Source organism: Ostrinia furnacalis, unplaced genomic scaffold, assembly GCF_004193835.3.
Source record: "Ostrinia furnacalis isolate ACB-3 unplaced genomic scaffold, ASM419383v2 OfSCF2415, whole genome shotgun sequence".
Lineage (NCBI taxonomy): Eukaryota > Metazoa > Arthropoda > Insecta > Lepidoptera > Crambidae > Ostrinia > Ostrinia furnacalis.
Genome location: NW_021132654.1, coordinates 28,475 through 45,692, shown reverse-complemented (window position 1 = coordinate 45,692; position 17,218 = coordinate 28,475). Strand labels below are relative to the sequence as shown.

The 17,218-nt window shown below is 44.5% G+C and overlaps 1 protein-coding gene across 12 annotated transcripts in view; it reads left to right on the top strand.

Annotated features, from left to right (window-relative positions):
- Positions 1–17,218, top strand: part of hyd (E3 ubiquitin-protein ligase hyd) — a 46,597-nt gene that overhangs the window by 12,088 nt on the left and 17,291 nt on the right. For 5 of the 12 annotated variants that reach the window (XM_028308390.1, XM_028308387.1, XM_028308391.1 and 2 more), the window contains exons 5-31: positions 591–766; positions 1,549–1,739; positions 2,090–2,240; positions 2,326–2,461; positions 3,346–3,506; positions 6,000–6,142; positions 6,396–6,555; positions 6,955–7,337; positions 7,630–7,803; positions 8,099–8,287; positions 9,651–9,762; positions 9,854–9,961; positions 10,049–10,193; positions 10,504–10,647; positions 10,783–11,008; positions 11,116–11,181; positions 11,264–11,436; positions 11,927–12,117; positions 12,594–12,745; positions 12,870–13,036; positions 13,140–13,385; positions 13,703–13,933; positions 14,329–14,507; positions 14,966–15,167; positions 15,926–16,104; positions 16,563–16,746; positions 17,055–17,212. In XM_028308390.1, coding sequence (XP_028164191.1) covers positions 591–766; positions 1,549–1,739; positions 2,090–2,240; positions 2,326–2,461; positions 3,346–3,506; positions 6,000–6,142; positions 6,396–6,555; positions 6,955–7,337; positions 7,630–7,803; positions 8,099–8,287; positions 9,651–9,762; positions 9,854–9,961; positions 10,049–10,193; positions 10,504–10,647; positions 10,783–11,008; positions 11,116–11,181; positions 11,264–11,436; positions 11,927–12,117; positions 12,594–12,745; positions 12,870–13,036; positions 13,140–13,385; positions 13,703–13,933; positions 14,329–14,507; positions 14,966–15,167; positions 15,926–16,104; positions 16,563–16,746; positions 17,055–17,212 — 4,727 coding nt within the window. Of the gene's footprint in view, positions 1–590; positions 767–1,548; positions 1,740–2,089; positions 2,241–2,325; positions 2,462–3,345; positions 3,507–5,999; positions 6,143–6,395; positions 6,556–6,954; positions 7,338–7,629; positions 7,804–8,098; positions 8,288–8,712; positions 8,827–9,650; positions 9,763–9,853; positions 9,962–10,048; positions 10,194–10,503; positions 10,648–10,782; positions 11,009–11,115; positions 11,182–11,263; positions 11,437–11,926; positions 12,118–12,593; positions 12,746–12,869; positions 13,037–13,139; positions 13,386–13,702; positions 13,934–14,328; positions 14,508–14,965; positions 15,168–15,925; positions 16,105–16,562; positions 16,747–17,054; positions 17,213–17,218 lie in introns of all 12 variants that reach the window. The other 7 variants (XM_028308384.1, XM_028308393.1, XM_028308392.1 and 4 more) reach the window with 5 other exon arrangements.

Sequence of the window (17,218 nt, the reverse complement as noted above, 5' to 3'; positions counted from 1 at the left end):
GCAAACCCAATCTCTCGCACGCTGACGAGCTTACGCTGTTCCTTTTTTGTTCTGTGATTGGGTGTTTTCAGTTCGTAGTCGTAATAGATGTTCATCGTCGGGATGTAAAAAGACCGTATCAATACTGAATTAGGCCAGTTGATAAAGAAGTCCAAATCCAAATTAAAAATGTTGATGAGCTCCAGTGCCTCAATTAGATTGCGGTTGCGCATTTCCTGTGGATAAAACAATCCAATAGAATATTGACACCATTCCCCAATAATTCAAATTACAACTTTTTTAATAAAAGACTTCATTCTGGTTTTAAAAACTTGTAAATGTAAATTAAGATTTTTGGTTGCATTGTGATTGAAAAAAGTAGTTTGAGTGGATAAAATAGTGACGTCACTTGCTTGTATTGCAAAATCGGGACAGTCTCGTTTTGACAGTTTTAAGATGTACGTCACTAGATTTGTGGTGTCAACACGTCTATTGCGCAGCCGCTGCGGTGTAGTTACGTGTTCTAGTTGCTTTGTCTAATGGAAGCGAGGAGCTCGATGGTCTTTTTACACCCGATACGGCGGGGGACTGACTGTCATTTTGTGATATAGCCGTAGCGGGGGCGGCGGCGGCGGCAGCAGCGGACGCGGGGCCGCGAGTCGCGAGAGCAGCAGCTCGGCTCAGGAGCGGCCTTCGGAGTTCAGTCGCTGGCGCGAGAGGCAATACTTCGGCCCTCGCCGGTGGCTGGAGTCCGCTCTCCGTGACACCTCTTGGGATAAAGACGGCGGTAATTATTTTTGTTTTATTATAATCATATCTCATCACCGCTAGGATGCGCGCCGCGATAAACTGTTATCACGCCATTATATCGACTTTTCACATACATTTTGACGTCGATAAAGTATATCACGGCCAGCGTTGCCAGTTTTTTTTTCGCCAAGTCGGGACTTTGGTACTTTTTGAGTGAAAATAGCGGGATTCTTCCTTCAAAAGAGGGACATAGTAAAAAAACGTATAAATCAAAGGTTTTCAAATATTTATCTGTTTATTTGACTTAAAATTACGTTTACGTGACAATAGATAGCAAAAGTAGCCATAGAAAATGTATTTTAACAAAAAAATAATATTTTAAATCAGATTTAAATTCGTCTTTAGAATAAAAATAGAAAAACAAAACAAAAATCTAAATAAAAAAAAATATTATTTAGAATAATATGGCGTTTCAAACAATAGTCTGGTGAAGTGAGTGTCTCTTTCCGAAAAGCGGGACCGAGCCTGTCCCGCGCGGGACATTTAAATTTTATTTAAAAATCGGGACGTCTGGCAACGCTGATCACGGCCCGCATCCTACCCCGGCAGATAATTTATTTAGTCTATGTCTCTACTGCAGGATCCTCTCTTAGTTACCAGAACCAAAAGAATAATTTACCACTCTATTGGGGAGGAGGGACAGATATGTAAAGAATTAGAAAGTACAAGAACCATGAGAAACCATGGAGTCCTTAGTATATTGAGAAATTACACATCATCAAACATTGTATAATTTCCTCAACAACTTAATTTCCTTAGGTGAAAGCAAAAAGAAGGACTCTGCCATGGCAGCTTCGCCGTTGTGGGTGTCTGAAGAGCTGGAGTACTGGGATAGCAACATTCGCTTCACTCACATAGCGGCTACGTACAGCGAGCTGGTAGCCGTGTCCACTCAGGGACAGTTGCATCAGTGGCGTTGGGCTGACGCCCACCCGTACCAACGTAACGATGTAAGTCATTTGCTATGGTACAGACAACAGTATGTCTAACTATAGATCACTAAACTGAGACAGTGCCTGAGCTATGGGAGCGGCACGTTACGGGAGTGGTAATTTTTGACATTATGACGTGACAGAGCATACAAATCTGAAGTCTTGCTGACATTTGACGTCACAAGAAATACCCTCTCGTGCCGCCCAGTTAAGCGCTAGAGCTATAAACACTGACTATTTAGTCATAGTAAAAATGTATAGTCTGATCTGCTGTTGTCTCTATGCATAATGTGTTTTATGTTTTTTTTTCTGTTACGATATTATGCCTCTTTGCACGTTTGGGATATCAATATAATTTTCGTTTACAGGCGTCTGGGTCAAACCCGACATACCATCCTCGCGCTAACTGGCTGGGCTTGGCTGCCGGCGAGCGCATTATAAACATCAGCGCTGCCGGAATACGCGTTTCGGTACTCACTGACGCTGGCAGGGTTGCCACTTATCTTGACGAATCTATTGGTAAGTAAACAAATCTTTTATAACAAAACATGACAACGTCTTCATTATATTAATTATAAATATTAATAAATCCTTTCACTTGCAGCACATGCCCCAGGTGCCTCGCGCTTAGAGCACCCACTTCAGATATTCTCTGAGTTTGGATCAGACAAACCCATATCTCTGCATGTTTGCTCACTGTATACTGTCGCAAGATTGGATTCTGGTGCACTGTTTTGGTGGTGAGTGTTGTGTACTTTTTTACTTGATTTTTTCACAACTATGTTTTCAGTTTTAAATAAATTGTGAATAGTGGGACTACAAGTGGTTATAATTCACAATAAAGATTATAGATTATTCTTAATACTAAAATAAAAATTTCTGTAGCTTTGACAGCAATAAAATGTGATGTCATAGCTTATCTTTGCCATACAAATTCATTTAGAGCTCGTAAAAACTACATAAATTGATTGGTAGTATCAACAAGTCTATTCAATAAGTAAATGAACTCTGAACACTTGTCTTGTTTTCGGAGTAATCCATTAGCTCTGAAAATCAGCGTAAAACGGTAGCACTTTATTAAAAAACTAGCCTTTTCTTTGGGTTGATTTTGTGAGTGGCTTTTACATTTAAAAATGTAACATCGGGTGTACTATCTCTGACTAATTTTACGAGATGTCTACACGAACAATGTTACCTCTGACAATTTTGTGATAGATCTCTACATAAACTATGTTTCCAGGGGTGTACTTTCTCTGATGATTTTCCTAGGGATGTCTCATAAACAATATGTGCAGGATTGTACTGCTTCTGACAATTTTGTGAGGGATTTCTACACAAAAACTCTTTTCAGGGGTGACGTTCCTCTTGACGATTTTCCGAGTGATGTTTACATAAACTATGCTCTCAGGGGTTTACTGCCTCTGACATTTTGCGAGAGATGTCTCCTCAAAAATATTTCCAGGGGTGAACTGCCTTTGCCAATTGCGTTAGATGTCTACATGAGCAATGTTTGCAGGGGCGAACTACCTTTGCCAATTTTGCGATAAATCGTTATTAAAATAGCGAATAGAGTCGCTTCTCAAACTAAATTTGCGATAGATGTCTACATGAGCGATATTTGCAGGGGTGTACTGCCGCTCGGGCAGCGGGCTCGGCTGTGGGAGAAGCACCGCGCGCGCTCCCGCAAGCAGCAGCGCGGGCACTCGTCGGCCGCGCCGCAGGACCTGCAGGCCGGCCAGAGCGTCACCATGAAGAACGCGCCCATGTACCAGCCCGGCGCCGTCGGTCAGTATACCTAGCCAACTAAGGCGAATATCCTATGCTGAAGGCTTGATGTCCTTCTAGCCTGATACCGGTCGCGTACGTCAGCTGAGCGGACGAAGTAAAAGGTGACTCATAAAACGTAAGTATACGAGGGCTGCACTAAAAGTATCGGGAATGGAATATTTCCACTGTTCCAGTCATATTAAAATCTATTTAATTGCAAACTCCAGGGTTTTAAAAATCGTATACCATTTATTTATTTAAAAAAAGATTCTCGGTCGTATCACAAGGTCTAGTCAAACTTGTTTAGTCGTTGAGAAAACGGAATTGACTCGAGAAAATTCAAGAGCGATGATTTATTATGACTTTCGGAGTGGTTTAACATGTGTTGACCGGATGATTTCTGCATTTGGTAATGAAGCCCCATCCAAAACCACAATTTATCGCTGGTTTCCTGAATTTCAACGTGGACGTGTCAAGCTCAGTGATGATCCCCGTCAAGGTCGTCCAAAAACTGCAGTCACCTAAGAAAACGTTGATGCTGTGCGTAAGCTGATTGAAGAAGATCGACATGTGATATACCGCGAAATTCAGGCAACTTTAGACATTGGCATGAGTCAAATACAAATAATCTTGCATGAACAATTAGGTGTAAAAAAGTTGTTTTCCCGATGGATACCGCATTCGCTCTGTGAAGAGCAAAAAGCGGCTCGCGTTACTTGGTGCGTCAGAACTCTCGGGAGATTACATGCAGGATCCTCAAATGCTGTATACAACATCGTATCAGGTGACGAATCATGGATATACGCGTACGAACCCGAAACAAAAAACCAGTCACGAGTTTGGGTGTTCGAAAATGAATTAAAGCCAACAAAAATTGTTCGTTCACGGAGTGTTGCAAAAAAAATGGTGGCCACGTTTGTCTCCAAAACCGGCCATGTTGCGACTATTCCTCTTGGGGGACAAAGAACGGTTAATGCAGATTAGTATGCTAGCATTTGTTTGCCACAGGTCGTTTCTGAACTCCGTAAAGAGAACTGCAACCGCCGCATCATCCTCCATCACGACAATGCGAGTTCTCACACCGCGCACTGAACAAAAGAGTTTTTAGAGCAAGAAAACATAGAATTATTAGTCCATCCGCCGTACAGCCCTGACCTAAGCCCTAATGATTTCTATACTTTCCCTAAAATAAAGAATAAATTGCGTGGTCAGAGATTTTCATCACCTGAAGAAGCTGTGGAAGCCTACAAAACGGCCATTTTGGAGACCCAAACTTCCGAATGCAATGGTTGCTTCAATGATTGGTTTCGTGTATGGAAAAATGTGTCAAATTTCGCGGAGAATACTTTAAAAAGCAATAAATACATTTTTAAATAGTAATGTTGTTTCACTTCCTTGATTCCCGAAATTTTCAGTGCCGCCCTCGTACAACGTTTTATGAGTCACCTTTTATTATACAGACTACGATTCGTACGCGTGGATACCGTTTTACCTCCTTAGGCTGGTTTTAGTGTCACGCGGACTGTCAGTGCGGATCGCTCCGCACAGCCAATCTGTATGAACTGCTAGGGAGCGGAGCGTTTCCTCCGAACCGCATTACTCTAAAAAGCTCCCTAGAAGTTCATACAGATTGGCCGTGCGGAGCGGGTCCGCACCGGACGGTCCGCGTGACACTAAATGGATTGATTTTGCAAAATCCCGTCTTAGTGGGCACCTACGTTCTAAAAGGAACCCCCATGCAAAATTTCAGACTCCTAGCACTTATAGTTTCTGAGATTTCATGATGAGTGAGTCAGTCGGTTAGTCAGTCAATGACATCGGCCGCGTACGTCAGCTGAGCGGACGAATGTACCAAACGTTTTATGACTCACCATAAAATACATTGATTAGTCACTAAGTTACGGTCCCAGACAGAGTCGAGGTATCACCCAACTGATTTATTTACATCCCGTCTTATACTAAACTAGCGGCGTTCGTTCGCGTGGATACCGTTTTACCCTCTTAGGGATTGAATTTTGCAAAATCCCGTCTTAGTGAGCACCTACGTTCTAAAAGGAAGGGTCCATTCAAAATTTTAGACTCCTAGCACTTGTAGTTACTGAGATTTCGTGATGAGTGAGTGAGTCAGTCAATCAATCAATGACATCGGTCGCGTACGTCAGCTGAGCGGACGAATGTACACTTACGTTTTATGAGTCACCATAAAATACATTGATTAGTCAGTCACTAAGTTACGGTCCCAGACAGAGTCAATGTATCAGCCAACTGAATTACATATTTATTACATCCCGTCTTTTACTAAATACTCGCAGATGAACATGAGTTGTGTGGTGACTTGTTCTTTCACCCAACATGATAGATGTCAATGTTTTCGCGGAGTCATGGGTCTGCATGGGTGTCAGTTAAGGCTCTAAATTATGATTTGTTAGTAACTTTATCGATCTCATTGTCTTGATCTCATTGAAGTTATGAAAACTTTAATTTGTATTTCATGATAAAATATGTTTTTAGGTTTCAACATGTCCACCGGAGTGCCGAAAGTGGGCGTCCTGCAGAACGCTGCATGGAACCTATCTGACATGTGCCGCTTCAAGCTGCTGCCTCCGCCGCAGCCGGAGCGTTCCGTCTCTGAAAAGGACAAGAGAGATCTCCAGGTAATATAAATTTTTAATTTTTTTAACTTTATCATTCTTTGTTTACATAATAATGTACCTTACAACAAGTAAATTGTGTTGAGGACGCCTATAAACACGGGAAGTATCTATAAATGAAAAAAAATCTTATTATAATTAATGACTAAACCCTACTGGTATAGCCAGGAACTACAGCTTGGCTTTATATCGTCAGCTTGAATGAGCGTCTTGTCCTTATGCCTAGACTCGAGTAAAACCTTTATATCACCTCCAGAATCAGTCGCCGCTGACCGTCTCGTCAGTGAAGGCATCCTCGTCGGGAAGCAGTAAGGACGCAGGCAAGGACAGCAACAAGGACATGGCCGATCGCCTCGACATGCCGCCGCCGCCCAGCCCTGCTTCATCCACCTGCAGCGATACTAGCACCTCGCACAGTCAGTATCTATACCAATATCATGTAGCTCTAGGCATAGGATGCGCGCCGCGATAAATTTTATCGCGCCATTTATGCGATAAGCTCATACATTGGTCGTCTAAAATCATCGATAAAATTTTATCACGGTGCGTCTTAGTCCGGCTGAAGAGTTTATTTTGTTGAACGCGCTAATCTCGGGACCTATTAACTAGATTTGAAAAAATAGTTTTGTTTTGGATAGCCCATTTATCAAGGAAGGAATGCCTGCCTTCACATTGTAAAAACGCCGCTGCCGCGCTGTCATATAGTATGAAATTAAGAGTCGTGCGACTAAAGAGCGCTTCTAAAGTTGCCTAAATGCGAAAGCGCTCTAAGGCTACATACAATCTTCACTTACTCATTTCTTTCTTTTTCATAGAACGTGCCAAGCGTGTAACCGTTCGCGGCGAAGAGGGCTCATCTAACGACGGATCGAAGCGCGACGAAGAGGAATGGCCTCTCAAAGAGGTCGTGTTCCTTGAGGACGTCAAGAGCGTGCCCCTCGGACGTGTGTTGAAAGTTGACGGAGCGTACGCTGCTGTTCGCTTCCCAACAGTGGGCAAAGACGGCAAGGAGGTCGTGCCGTCGACTCCTGATGACTGGACTGCATTGTTGCAAGACTGCAGGCTTGTGCGCAAAGACGACTTGGTGGCGGTGAAATGGGGCGCAGGCGGCGCGGCCGGCCCGAGAGGCCCAGATTGCCTTCAGCGCTCGCCTAGAAAAATCGCGTTGCCGCCTGAAGTGCAAGTCATCACTATTGCTGTGAGTATATCTTGCTTCGTCTTTACACTGTTTTAATCTTACTAAAATACCTAAGTAAGAATCAATAGCTAGACGAAAATTCGCACAATAACAGGAGTGTGATCGTTGTGTCTTTTGGGTGGGTAGGGTTTTAGATAGAAACAAAAAACAATCAAGTTTTATCTGTTCTTGACTAATTTCCGGCGCTAGTAGATTGAGACACATTTTCTGCACAAAAAAAAATTTGGTCCTTCGAGCCGGATGTCCAATAGATTTTTTGATACTAATTATAATGAATGTTTTTTATCCCTAGGTTGACAGTCGCGGTGTTCACGCCGTAGTGCGTCGCCCAGGAGGCGCGCTAGCTTACGCCGTATATGCGGTTGGAACCACCCGCGCTCTAACTGATAGCACATTCCCCACCGATCACAATGCTCTGCTGGGGTACTCTAATGGGCAAGCGATACAACTGGCGACTGCTGCTGAGGTAAGGCTAAATACTTTTAAAGTGCATCGTTTAGAAAAAATACATGTATCGAACTAACGGATTTGTGTTATCGAATCATTGATGGAAAACAACAACAGATTGATGCTCATTACACAGAAAGATATAGCTGAGTAAAAAAAAAGTGTAGACTATCTACTTTGTGTGTGCGACATTTGTATGCACTGGTCCGTGCCGCAATGACCATTCAATCAAGCAACGCTATTTCTAAACGTGATAAAAGACTACATTACGACCTATTCCCAGAGCTGGCTGAAACACTTTTTTTTGCCTACAGGGTAGCGAGCCAGTAGTCATCATGTTGGATGGCAACAGCGCCCTATACCCAGTGGCGCGCGACTGCGTGGGCATGGTCCGCGAGCCGCCGCCATTGAATCTACCACCTGCGCGCGCTCTCACCGCGCACGCGTTGCCGCTGCATCCACATTCAGCTGCCCACGCGCACCACGCTGCGCTCAAGTCTCAGGTAAATAGCAAGCTGTGACAGTAATAGAGACAGCACCTTGTATCAGTAACATATGACTGTGGGCGTGATACGAGACCCTCAAAGTTAACCTGCGGACGCGCATCACGGCGCCAATAAGTCACAGGTAAATAGCTAAAGCCTGGTCTGTGAGCACGTAGAATTTTGTCCAATGACCCCAAGCTACCCATCCTTATCGCTCGCGCGTAATTATATTGCTGTCGCGACTGTGCGACTGGCACCCGCAGTGAGGGTGCGAGCGCGACAGCAACATAAATACGCGCGAGCGATAAGGATGGGTAGCTTGGGATCATTGGACAAAATTCTACATGCTCGCGGACCAGACTATAGCTGTAAATAGGATAGTCATTATCATCCTGGACGGCAACAGCGCCCTATACCCAGTGGCGCGCGACTGCGTGGGCATGGTCCGCGAGCCGCCGCCATTGAATCTACCACCTGCGCGGGCTCTCACCGCGCACGCGTTGCCGCTGCATCCACACTCGGCTGCCCACGCGCATCACGCTGCGCTCAAGTCACAGGTAAATAGCTAGCTCTGACGGTTATAGAGACGGCACCTTGTATTAGTAGCATATTACTTTGGGCGTGATACGAGACTCAATGTGAACCTTCTGCGCACGCGCATCACGGCGCCATTAAGTCACAGGTAAATAGCTAAAGCCTGGTCCGTGAGCACGTAGAATTTTGTCCAATGACCCCAAGCTACCCATCCTTATCGCTCGCGCGTAATTATATTGCTGTCGCGACTGTGCGACTGGCACCCGCAGTGAGTGTGCGAGCGCGATAGGAACATATTTACGCGCAAGCGAAAAGGATGGGTAGCTTGGGGTCATTGGACAAAATTCTACGTGCTCGCGGACCAGACTATAGCTGTAAATAGGATAGTCATTATCATCCTGGACGGCAACAGCGCCCTATACCCAGTGGCGCGCGACTGCGTGGGCATGGTCCGAGAGCCGCCGCCATTGAATCTACCACCAGCGCGCGCTCTCACCGCGCACGCGTTGCCGCTGCATCCACATTCGGCTGCCCATGCACACCACGCTGCGCTCAAGTCTCAGGTAAATAGCAAGCTCTGGCGGTTATAGAGACAGCATCTTGCATCAGTAGAATAGACGACCTTCACTATTTGGATTTTATTGTCGGTTAAGCTGTAGAACATGGAGTGGCAGCGGGTAGAAATAGTGGCCAATCGCCCCTATCCATTTTGTAGATAATGCATCTATGCAAATACTTCGGCCATGACATTTCGTAGCTTGAATCCTTGTCCCTCCAAGAAATAATCACAAGAACTTAAACAATCTCTGAGATTTCTAGACTGTAATTTCTCCATTTTAATTCGCAGGTGGCCCTTATAATCATCGTGCCGGAACCGCAGCTGATGATGCCACGAGTACTTCGTTGCGATCTTGACGGTGTCCGTCAACTATTACACCAGTTGGAAACGGATGCAAACAGTGAGTTTGAATACTTGCGTCTTGCTTGCATGACTTTGAACTTGTATTTCTGTAAATATGCAGTTCTCTATAACTTTTTTATTTGTTTTAGAGCAACAAATCCTTTCGATACTGCAAGAGCGTTGCGACGGCAATAGAAACATCTTGCATGCGTGCGTTCACATGTGCGCCCCAACGTCCAACAAGGAGCCCGATATAGGTTTGTTTCATAAATTATTATTATGCATATACATAGTAAATAGTGTGCCATTATTTATTCTTATTATTTATTTCTAATTATTCTCAGCAGAAAATCCTTCTATGCCCAATTTGGCTGGAAGCACGGGTGGTAGCGCCAACGCCGAAGAAGCTGTGCCTGCTCTGTCATGGCCGCCGGAGACTTTCGAAACCTCTGGCGATGAAGACAGCCTGATGGGACTCACTAACAATGGGTGAGTAAGCATAGAAAAGTGTGTATTCCTAATTTATGACGTACTAAATGTGCTAGTGATGTGTACTAAATCTGAACTGTTTTGCTTTGGTAAGTATACTTTTCATTCAAAACTTACAGGTAATGACGGCAAATGTGATTAAAAACTTCGCCAAATATTTCCGTTATTGGCGTAATGTTGTTGTTGATGAAATATTTAAATAAAAAATAAAAAAAACTTATCGTTTATAATGTTTTCTTGATAGCAGATTTTTTTCCTTTATAACAATGTAACGTTTACGTTGGAAATTGAATAGATGATACGTTTGCAGGAAAATGTCTAGCGGGGGCAACTCAGGTGGAGGCCCCGTGAGCGCGGACCCGGCCGAGCGACGCGGCAACGCGCTTACAGCTCTGCGTGCGCTGTGCGAAAGCGCTGCGCTGCAGCCGCATCTGATGCAGCTGCTTACTGCCAAGTAAGTGTTCACAGTTTTAGAGGCTTTACTAGTTTAACTCGGATAAAAGATCTGACTGGTGTATCTGATTATTGTCAATCTTCTGCTGCACACTATTTAAAAAGCAAATAAATTCTTATTCTGTTGTTTTTACAGGGATGGAATGGGTCAAACGCCCCTAATGGCGGCCGTAGCCGAGCGTGCATACCGTGCTGCCCTAGTTTTGCTTGACGCGATTCGCGCATGCACCGATGCTGACGAGACGCAGCGCTCGGCGGCCATATTCCCACCGAATGCTCACCCCGATCATTCGCCGCTGCTCGTGCTGTGCTGCAATGATACCTGCAGCTTCACCTGGACTGGACAGGAGCATATCAACCAAGTGAGTAGGAACTGCTAAAAGCAATTTCTTTCATGAAAAGTTCACATTTATTTTATTGAGGTCTTTCTAATTTGGTTTGTGTAATAATTTAAAATCTTTTTCTACAGGACATTTTCGAATGCAAGACATGTGGACTCACTGGATCTTTGTGCTGCTGCACTGAATGTGCCAAGGTATGTTTAATCATTTAAAAAACATTCTATTGATACGTCTTGTAGATTAACTTGTTAATATTACGTTCATTTTGTCCTCTAGGTGTGCCACAAAGGACATGACTGCAAACAAAAGCAGACGTCGCCCACCGCTTACTGCGACTGCTGGGAGAAATGCCGCTGCAAAGCACTCGTCGGCGGCAACTGGGCAGCTCGCTGCGACTTGCTGGCCCGACTGGCTAGAGACACACAGCTCGCTACACACTTCAACTCTAGGTTAGTGTATAAAAAATAACTTATTTTAGAACTATGTAATGGAGACCGTAATCCGCCTGTGTGGCATTAAGATTACTTGTGTAACATTGATCAATCGGTTCCAATTCAACCGTCTTATGATTATGACTCTCCTAAAAATAAAACCTGTCCAAGTTCGCATCAAATATGACCATAAGAGCGGTTTCGCGTCTGATCCGAATCCTTGACAATACGGTCCGGAGTAGTAACCATTTGTTGTATGGTACAGATCGGATCTAGTATCCGATTTCTGTAATAGTTTTCTAAAGCCCGGTTACGCGCGAGCGATAAGGATGGGTAGCTTGGGGTAATTGGACGAAATTCTACTCGCTTGGCGACCGGACTTTAGATACGTATTTTCATAAGATGCAGTGTGAATCCGCTCGTTTACGTGAGGGCTATATATTTTGATCAAAAACCAAAATATGTACACGTGAATATATACGTTAATTTATTGTTTTTTTTCTTCCAGGGGAGAATCGATCCTTCTATTCCTCGTGCAAACCGTCGGCCGTCAAGCTGTAGAACAGCGCCAATTCCGCGCAGGCGGCGGGCGCGGCCGCGGCCCTCGCAAGCAGCCCGGCTCCGACGCAGAGGTCGATGCCCCCGACCACGACCTGGAACCGCCTAGATTCGCTCGCAGAGCCCTCTTGCATTTACTCGGTAAGTTTGTGTTATTTTAATACTTGCGGTAAGCATTTGGGAAACTATCCACTTTGTTTATTAGTTGTTGTTGTGAACCTTGGATATTAGGGTTATCTTTGTAGCGACGTTGTGCATGATTGATTTCTGTAATACTAAAGTGCGTATGTAAAAAACATGCGTAAACTCATTCGTTCTAGAAGTCAAATGACTACTCATTTGTTGATTTCAAAGCTAGTAACAATCTAATTTAATAGCAAATTAAATAAACTAGCAATTTTTTAAAATCTCCAACGGGGAAGCTCTTGGCCTGTATCTCACCTGATGGTAAGTGAAGGTGGAAGCGAGCTTCACCCAGAATCCTCACCCACAGAGGAACTGGCTATCTTACCTCTAACTGCCGGAACACAACAATGAAACAATGCTGTTAATATTGTTGTTATGGCGACAGACTTAAAATCTTATACTGTGTTAACGACAAGTTATTGTTTTCATAGGTGACTGGCCAGCAGTAGAAGCCGCAGTGATGTGTGGCGCAGCCGTTAGCGGCGAAACTGACAGTCGGCCCGCTAGCCCTGTCCCCAACCAATCTGGAACCACTCTACTTGACAAGTTCACCCACGCGCTCATCGTGAAGTGCACTAACGAGGTTTGTTTTCAATCATTTATTTATTTTAATGACACAGGTTTTATACCTATTTTGTAGCCTTTGTAAATACTATAACTTTTATTGGAATATGTTTAATTTAAAAATCGTAATTGTCTTGTTTTAGATGTTAGATACTCTGCTGCATACACTGATTCGTGAGCAACAAAACGAGACCATACCCGGTCGTGCCGAACGCGCTCGCGAAGTAGCGCGTCGATTCGTGCGTTCAGTCGCGCGTATATTCGTCATATTCAGCGTTGAAATGGCGCCAGGTGCCGCAAAGAAGAAGGGGTAAGTTCTTACTGCACCATCCTTTTATTAGATAAATAAATATTTGATTTAATTTGATAGGCTTTTGGTTGGCCTTTTTGTTAATATTTGGCATTTCTTACAGACCTCTCTCCATCACATCGTCCCTAGTCCGTTGCCGCCGCGTATTCGCTGCTCTAGTAGCGTTAGCAGTTGAAGAGTTAGTTGAAGCTGCAGACTCGCTCCTAGCTCCCGTGCGTTTGGGAGTTGTGCGTCCGACGGCGCCTTTCCCACTCGCTAACACTTACGTGGAACTAGTGAATGGCAGTGAGGATCTATTTGGCGTTGAGCCGTTGTCTACGGGGCATTCCCGGCACAGTCACACTCGCAGGTAAGTTAATATCGAAAATATTCGCGTGAATTGGACAAGTATTATTGAGAGTCAATCTAAAATGATACTTATTATAGTTAAAGACACTTTATTTCTCATAAGAATACAAATTTGATTCACTTACTGAGAAACTAACATTTTAATACACAAACACGAGCTTCGCTAAAAACAAAGAAATAATATCACTAAACTAATATTTCATGAAAGTCGGTAGTCTTAAAAAACTAAAACAAACAGTCTCAGCGCGGACCATTCCCTGCGAGTGTTAGAAACTTGAACACGAATGCACGAAGTATTGAAAATTCCTTTTATAATAGGGAATCAAGCGCAGCTGGTGGTCGAGGTGCAGCCGCTGGCGGCACTTCAATGGGCAGCTCCACACTGGTCCCGGACCGCTCGTCCACGCCCGTAGCGACGGAGTACGCTGATGACGTAGCGGGTGAAGCTTTGGGCGGCGATGATGACGCGTCCGAGACTGACGAGCCGAATGCGCCTGCTCCCGTGCCCGCGGCTGATGCTCAACATCATGATGACCCAATGGGTGACAGGTAGGAAATGATTCAAAAAATATCAAACCCACTAAAATAATGGAGAGGTCTTGCTAATGAGGGTTTTCGCGAATGAAAAATCCGCCAGATGGCAATACGTAGATGCGAGGTCCAAATGCTGCATGATTAGTTATTTTTGACATGACATTGACAGATATGTCAAAATCCACCAATCACGCAGCAGTTAGACCCCACATCCACGTCCCGCCATCTAGCGGATCTTTCATTCGCGAAAACCCTCATTATGTGTGCTATAGCAAAATTGATGGTATGACGATACTTGGTAACTGAAGAGAGCTTTCACATGTTCATTGACTTTTTTTACTTTTCTTTTCCGAAATCACGAATATCTAGCAACATCAGCTTCTTCTTACTTATTATTTAATTTTCTATAGAGGGCAAGAACAACACGTAGTGGTTGAGAACGGCACTGAGCGCGCCGAAGGTGGTGAGAGCGAGAGTGAGTTGGACTTGCTGGCTGAAGTGGAGACTGAATCCGACTCCGATGATCAAGACAACGCCGAGTCTGCCCAGCGAAGCGTGCAGACTGGCGCTACGCAAGGATCTGACGCTGGTATGTTCTATTCATTTATTGAATTTATCACTGTTGTTATTTTAAAACTAGTATTTCAATTAATATCGATATCAATGTTCTTTGTACCAAAGTTATTAAATCATGCAACTACTTAAAAGCCATGATAGTCAAACGGTAAAGTGGTCGGACTGACCGTCTTGACACTTGAGGAACGGGGGTTCGAACCCCGCCGCCTGACTATTGTGGTGAGCCCACGCGTAACACAAGCATATTTATCTTAGTTAGTACGAGGGGCTAATGGTACTAGTAATTTGTGCAATACAAAATTTAATATAGTTTTGCAGCTTAAGTTTGTAACGTATTGCTTATCCGAATCTACTGTGGTCTTGATAAACGTGTAGTTAGCGCTGTTCAGTGTAGTAGTTCACTGAAGTAGGCTAATGAGAGGCCGTGGGCCAGTGGCTTTATTGTCGCAATTATCCCGTGCACCGCGACAGGCATAGCCTCGCTGCTGCTGTACCCGGACGAAGAGAGCGGCGACTCCACGCAGCCCGAGGACGAAGACTCCGAGGCGGGAGAGACCGACGAGCAGGACGGCGAGACCGAGCCGCCTCTACATGACGGCGAGCCGCTGGAGCGCCGCACCGCGCCGCCATCGCGCCCTAACCTCGCTCCGCATTCGATGCAATGGGCTATTCGGTGAGTTTAAAAAACATTTTTTTAATTTATTTATGCTAGTAGTGCTGAAACATTGCAGTCTATTTTGAAAGGCTGGAGAAAGAACGATAGTAAATGACTGTACATAAATAAATTGGTTGTACATAAATAATTTTTACGTAACGAAATTGAATTGTTATTTTGTGTAATGCAAGGGTTATTGCATCATTGTCATCTGCATAGCGGATTTTGACATTGTAATTTTTCAATGCATGTAACCAAAACAAGAAAAACAATCACAGAGCGAAGTCTTTTTTTCTTCATCTGCCTCTGCATGATTTCATTTTCTGATTATTTTTCAAATTACTGCGAATTTACTTTTATTTTTTGTTTTTTCTTAATCGGAAATATTGTGCCGTGGGGATGGCCGTAAAGAATACCATTCCTCACCGCCAACAGGAGGCGTGTCGTAAGATGCGACTAAATCCTGTAGTACGAGATGGGCAGCAGCGTCTGCGTGCGAAACCTTCTAAAAAATTGCGCTTGCCAACCCGCCTGGCAAGAGTGGCGAGTATTGGCAACTCTTTGATGAGGTCTATGTTCAGCAGTGGACGCTCTGTGGCTGAAGTGATGAAAAATGATGGAAATATTTATTGTTTCATTTGGTCTTACGGTGTAACGATAGCAAACTTGCTTTATTAGCGAATGCATTTTAAATCTTGTCTATCATGCGACCAGCATAAACACGATAACCTAGCTTATCTTTTTGTGGAGTTCTCATAAGATTATCAATTTACCAGGTCCCGCGAGACGAACCGCGGTACTAGTGGCACTACTGGAGGGGTGCGCTTATCTGGAGGCTCCTCGCTGGTGTTCATCGACCCGGCTTCGTTGCGGCGCTCCACCGCCGCGGCTGCCGCGGGCGCTCACGACCCTCATTCCACCTCCACCACTGCTTCGTGTTTGGCGCGGGCCTTCGGTTAGTATGATGACGTCACAAAGTTTACTTGACATAAGTCGGCACGTGTCTCACGCCCGTATTCACAAACATTACTATGAGGTCTCACAGTGCTCGTAGACGCACAGGGTGACACACGAACCAATCACAGAGCTCTATTCGACGCTGTGCGTTCGATTTGTTGCTTCACTTGAGCAAGCATCATTTGTGAATACGGGTGTCAGAGGGATAAAAAATACTTGATGTTGCACCAAAATGTCACACAAATCTCATTTCTTCGAACATGTACTCATGATAGAGTTTGCCTGCGATTCTGTTCAAGTTCAAGCATTTATTTGCCTAAACACAGTGTTATACCAAAACTTGTGACTGAGCATACAGAGTACACAGACTTGATTTTCTTCAGCTTATTAGAGCATATTACTTCCCTTTTGCCGTCTTCCAAAGGCATAGTTACTTACACTTGTTCCCTTTTGTAGGTATTGTCATCCGTCAAATTGCCGACCTACTCTGGGAGTATGAGCGCGTGACCCTCCCGCTGCCTCGCATGGTGCCACTGGCGTACCGCGAGGCTCTTCGCCTGCAGTGCTATTTGGAAAGGCAACTCAAGAACACCTGGGACTGGCTAGTCACTGTAATGGACGCTACTGAAGCTCAGCTAAGGTGAGAATTTTTAAAATTCGTATATTTCTGATCTAATGAAGCCACGATAGCCGAATGGTGAAGGGGTCGGACTGGCGAACGCGGGTTCGGTCCCCGCCGCCGTTCGACTATTGTGGCGAGCTCACTCGTGATACAAGCATATTTAGCTTAGTACGAGGGGCTAACGGGAAAAGTTTATTAGTAATTTGTTATTACACAAATTACTAATAAACTTTTATAAAAACAAATATAATTTCATTGTTTTGTTTACTTTATAGAGACTAAACTGGGTCAGAGAATAATATGTTTACCAGTCACAATTTGTCTAGATTCGGCGCGTCGCTGACAACCAACAACGCTAGCACATCGAGCACGGATAGCGGGAGGCCTAACGCGCCCGCCGCTAGGCGTGTCACGTCGTTCTCGTCGCCCGCTACCCGCATCATTGGGTTCTCAGAAGGGCCTAGGGCAAGAGATCGCGAACAAGGTAAGT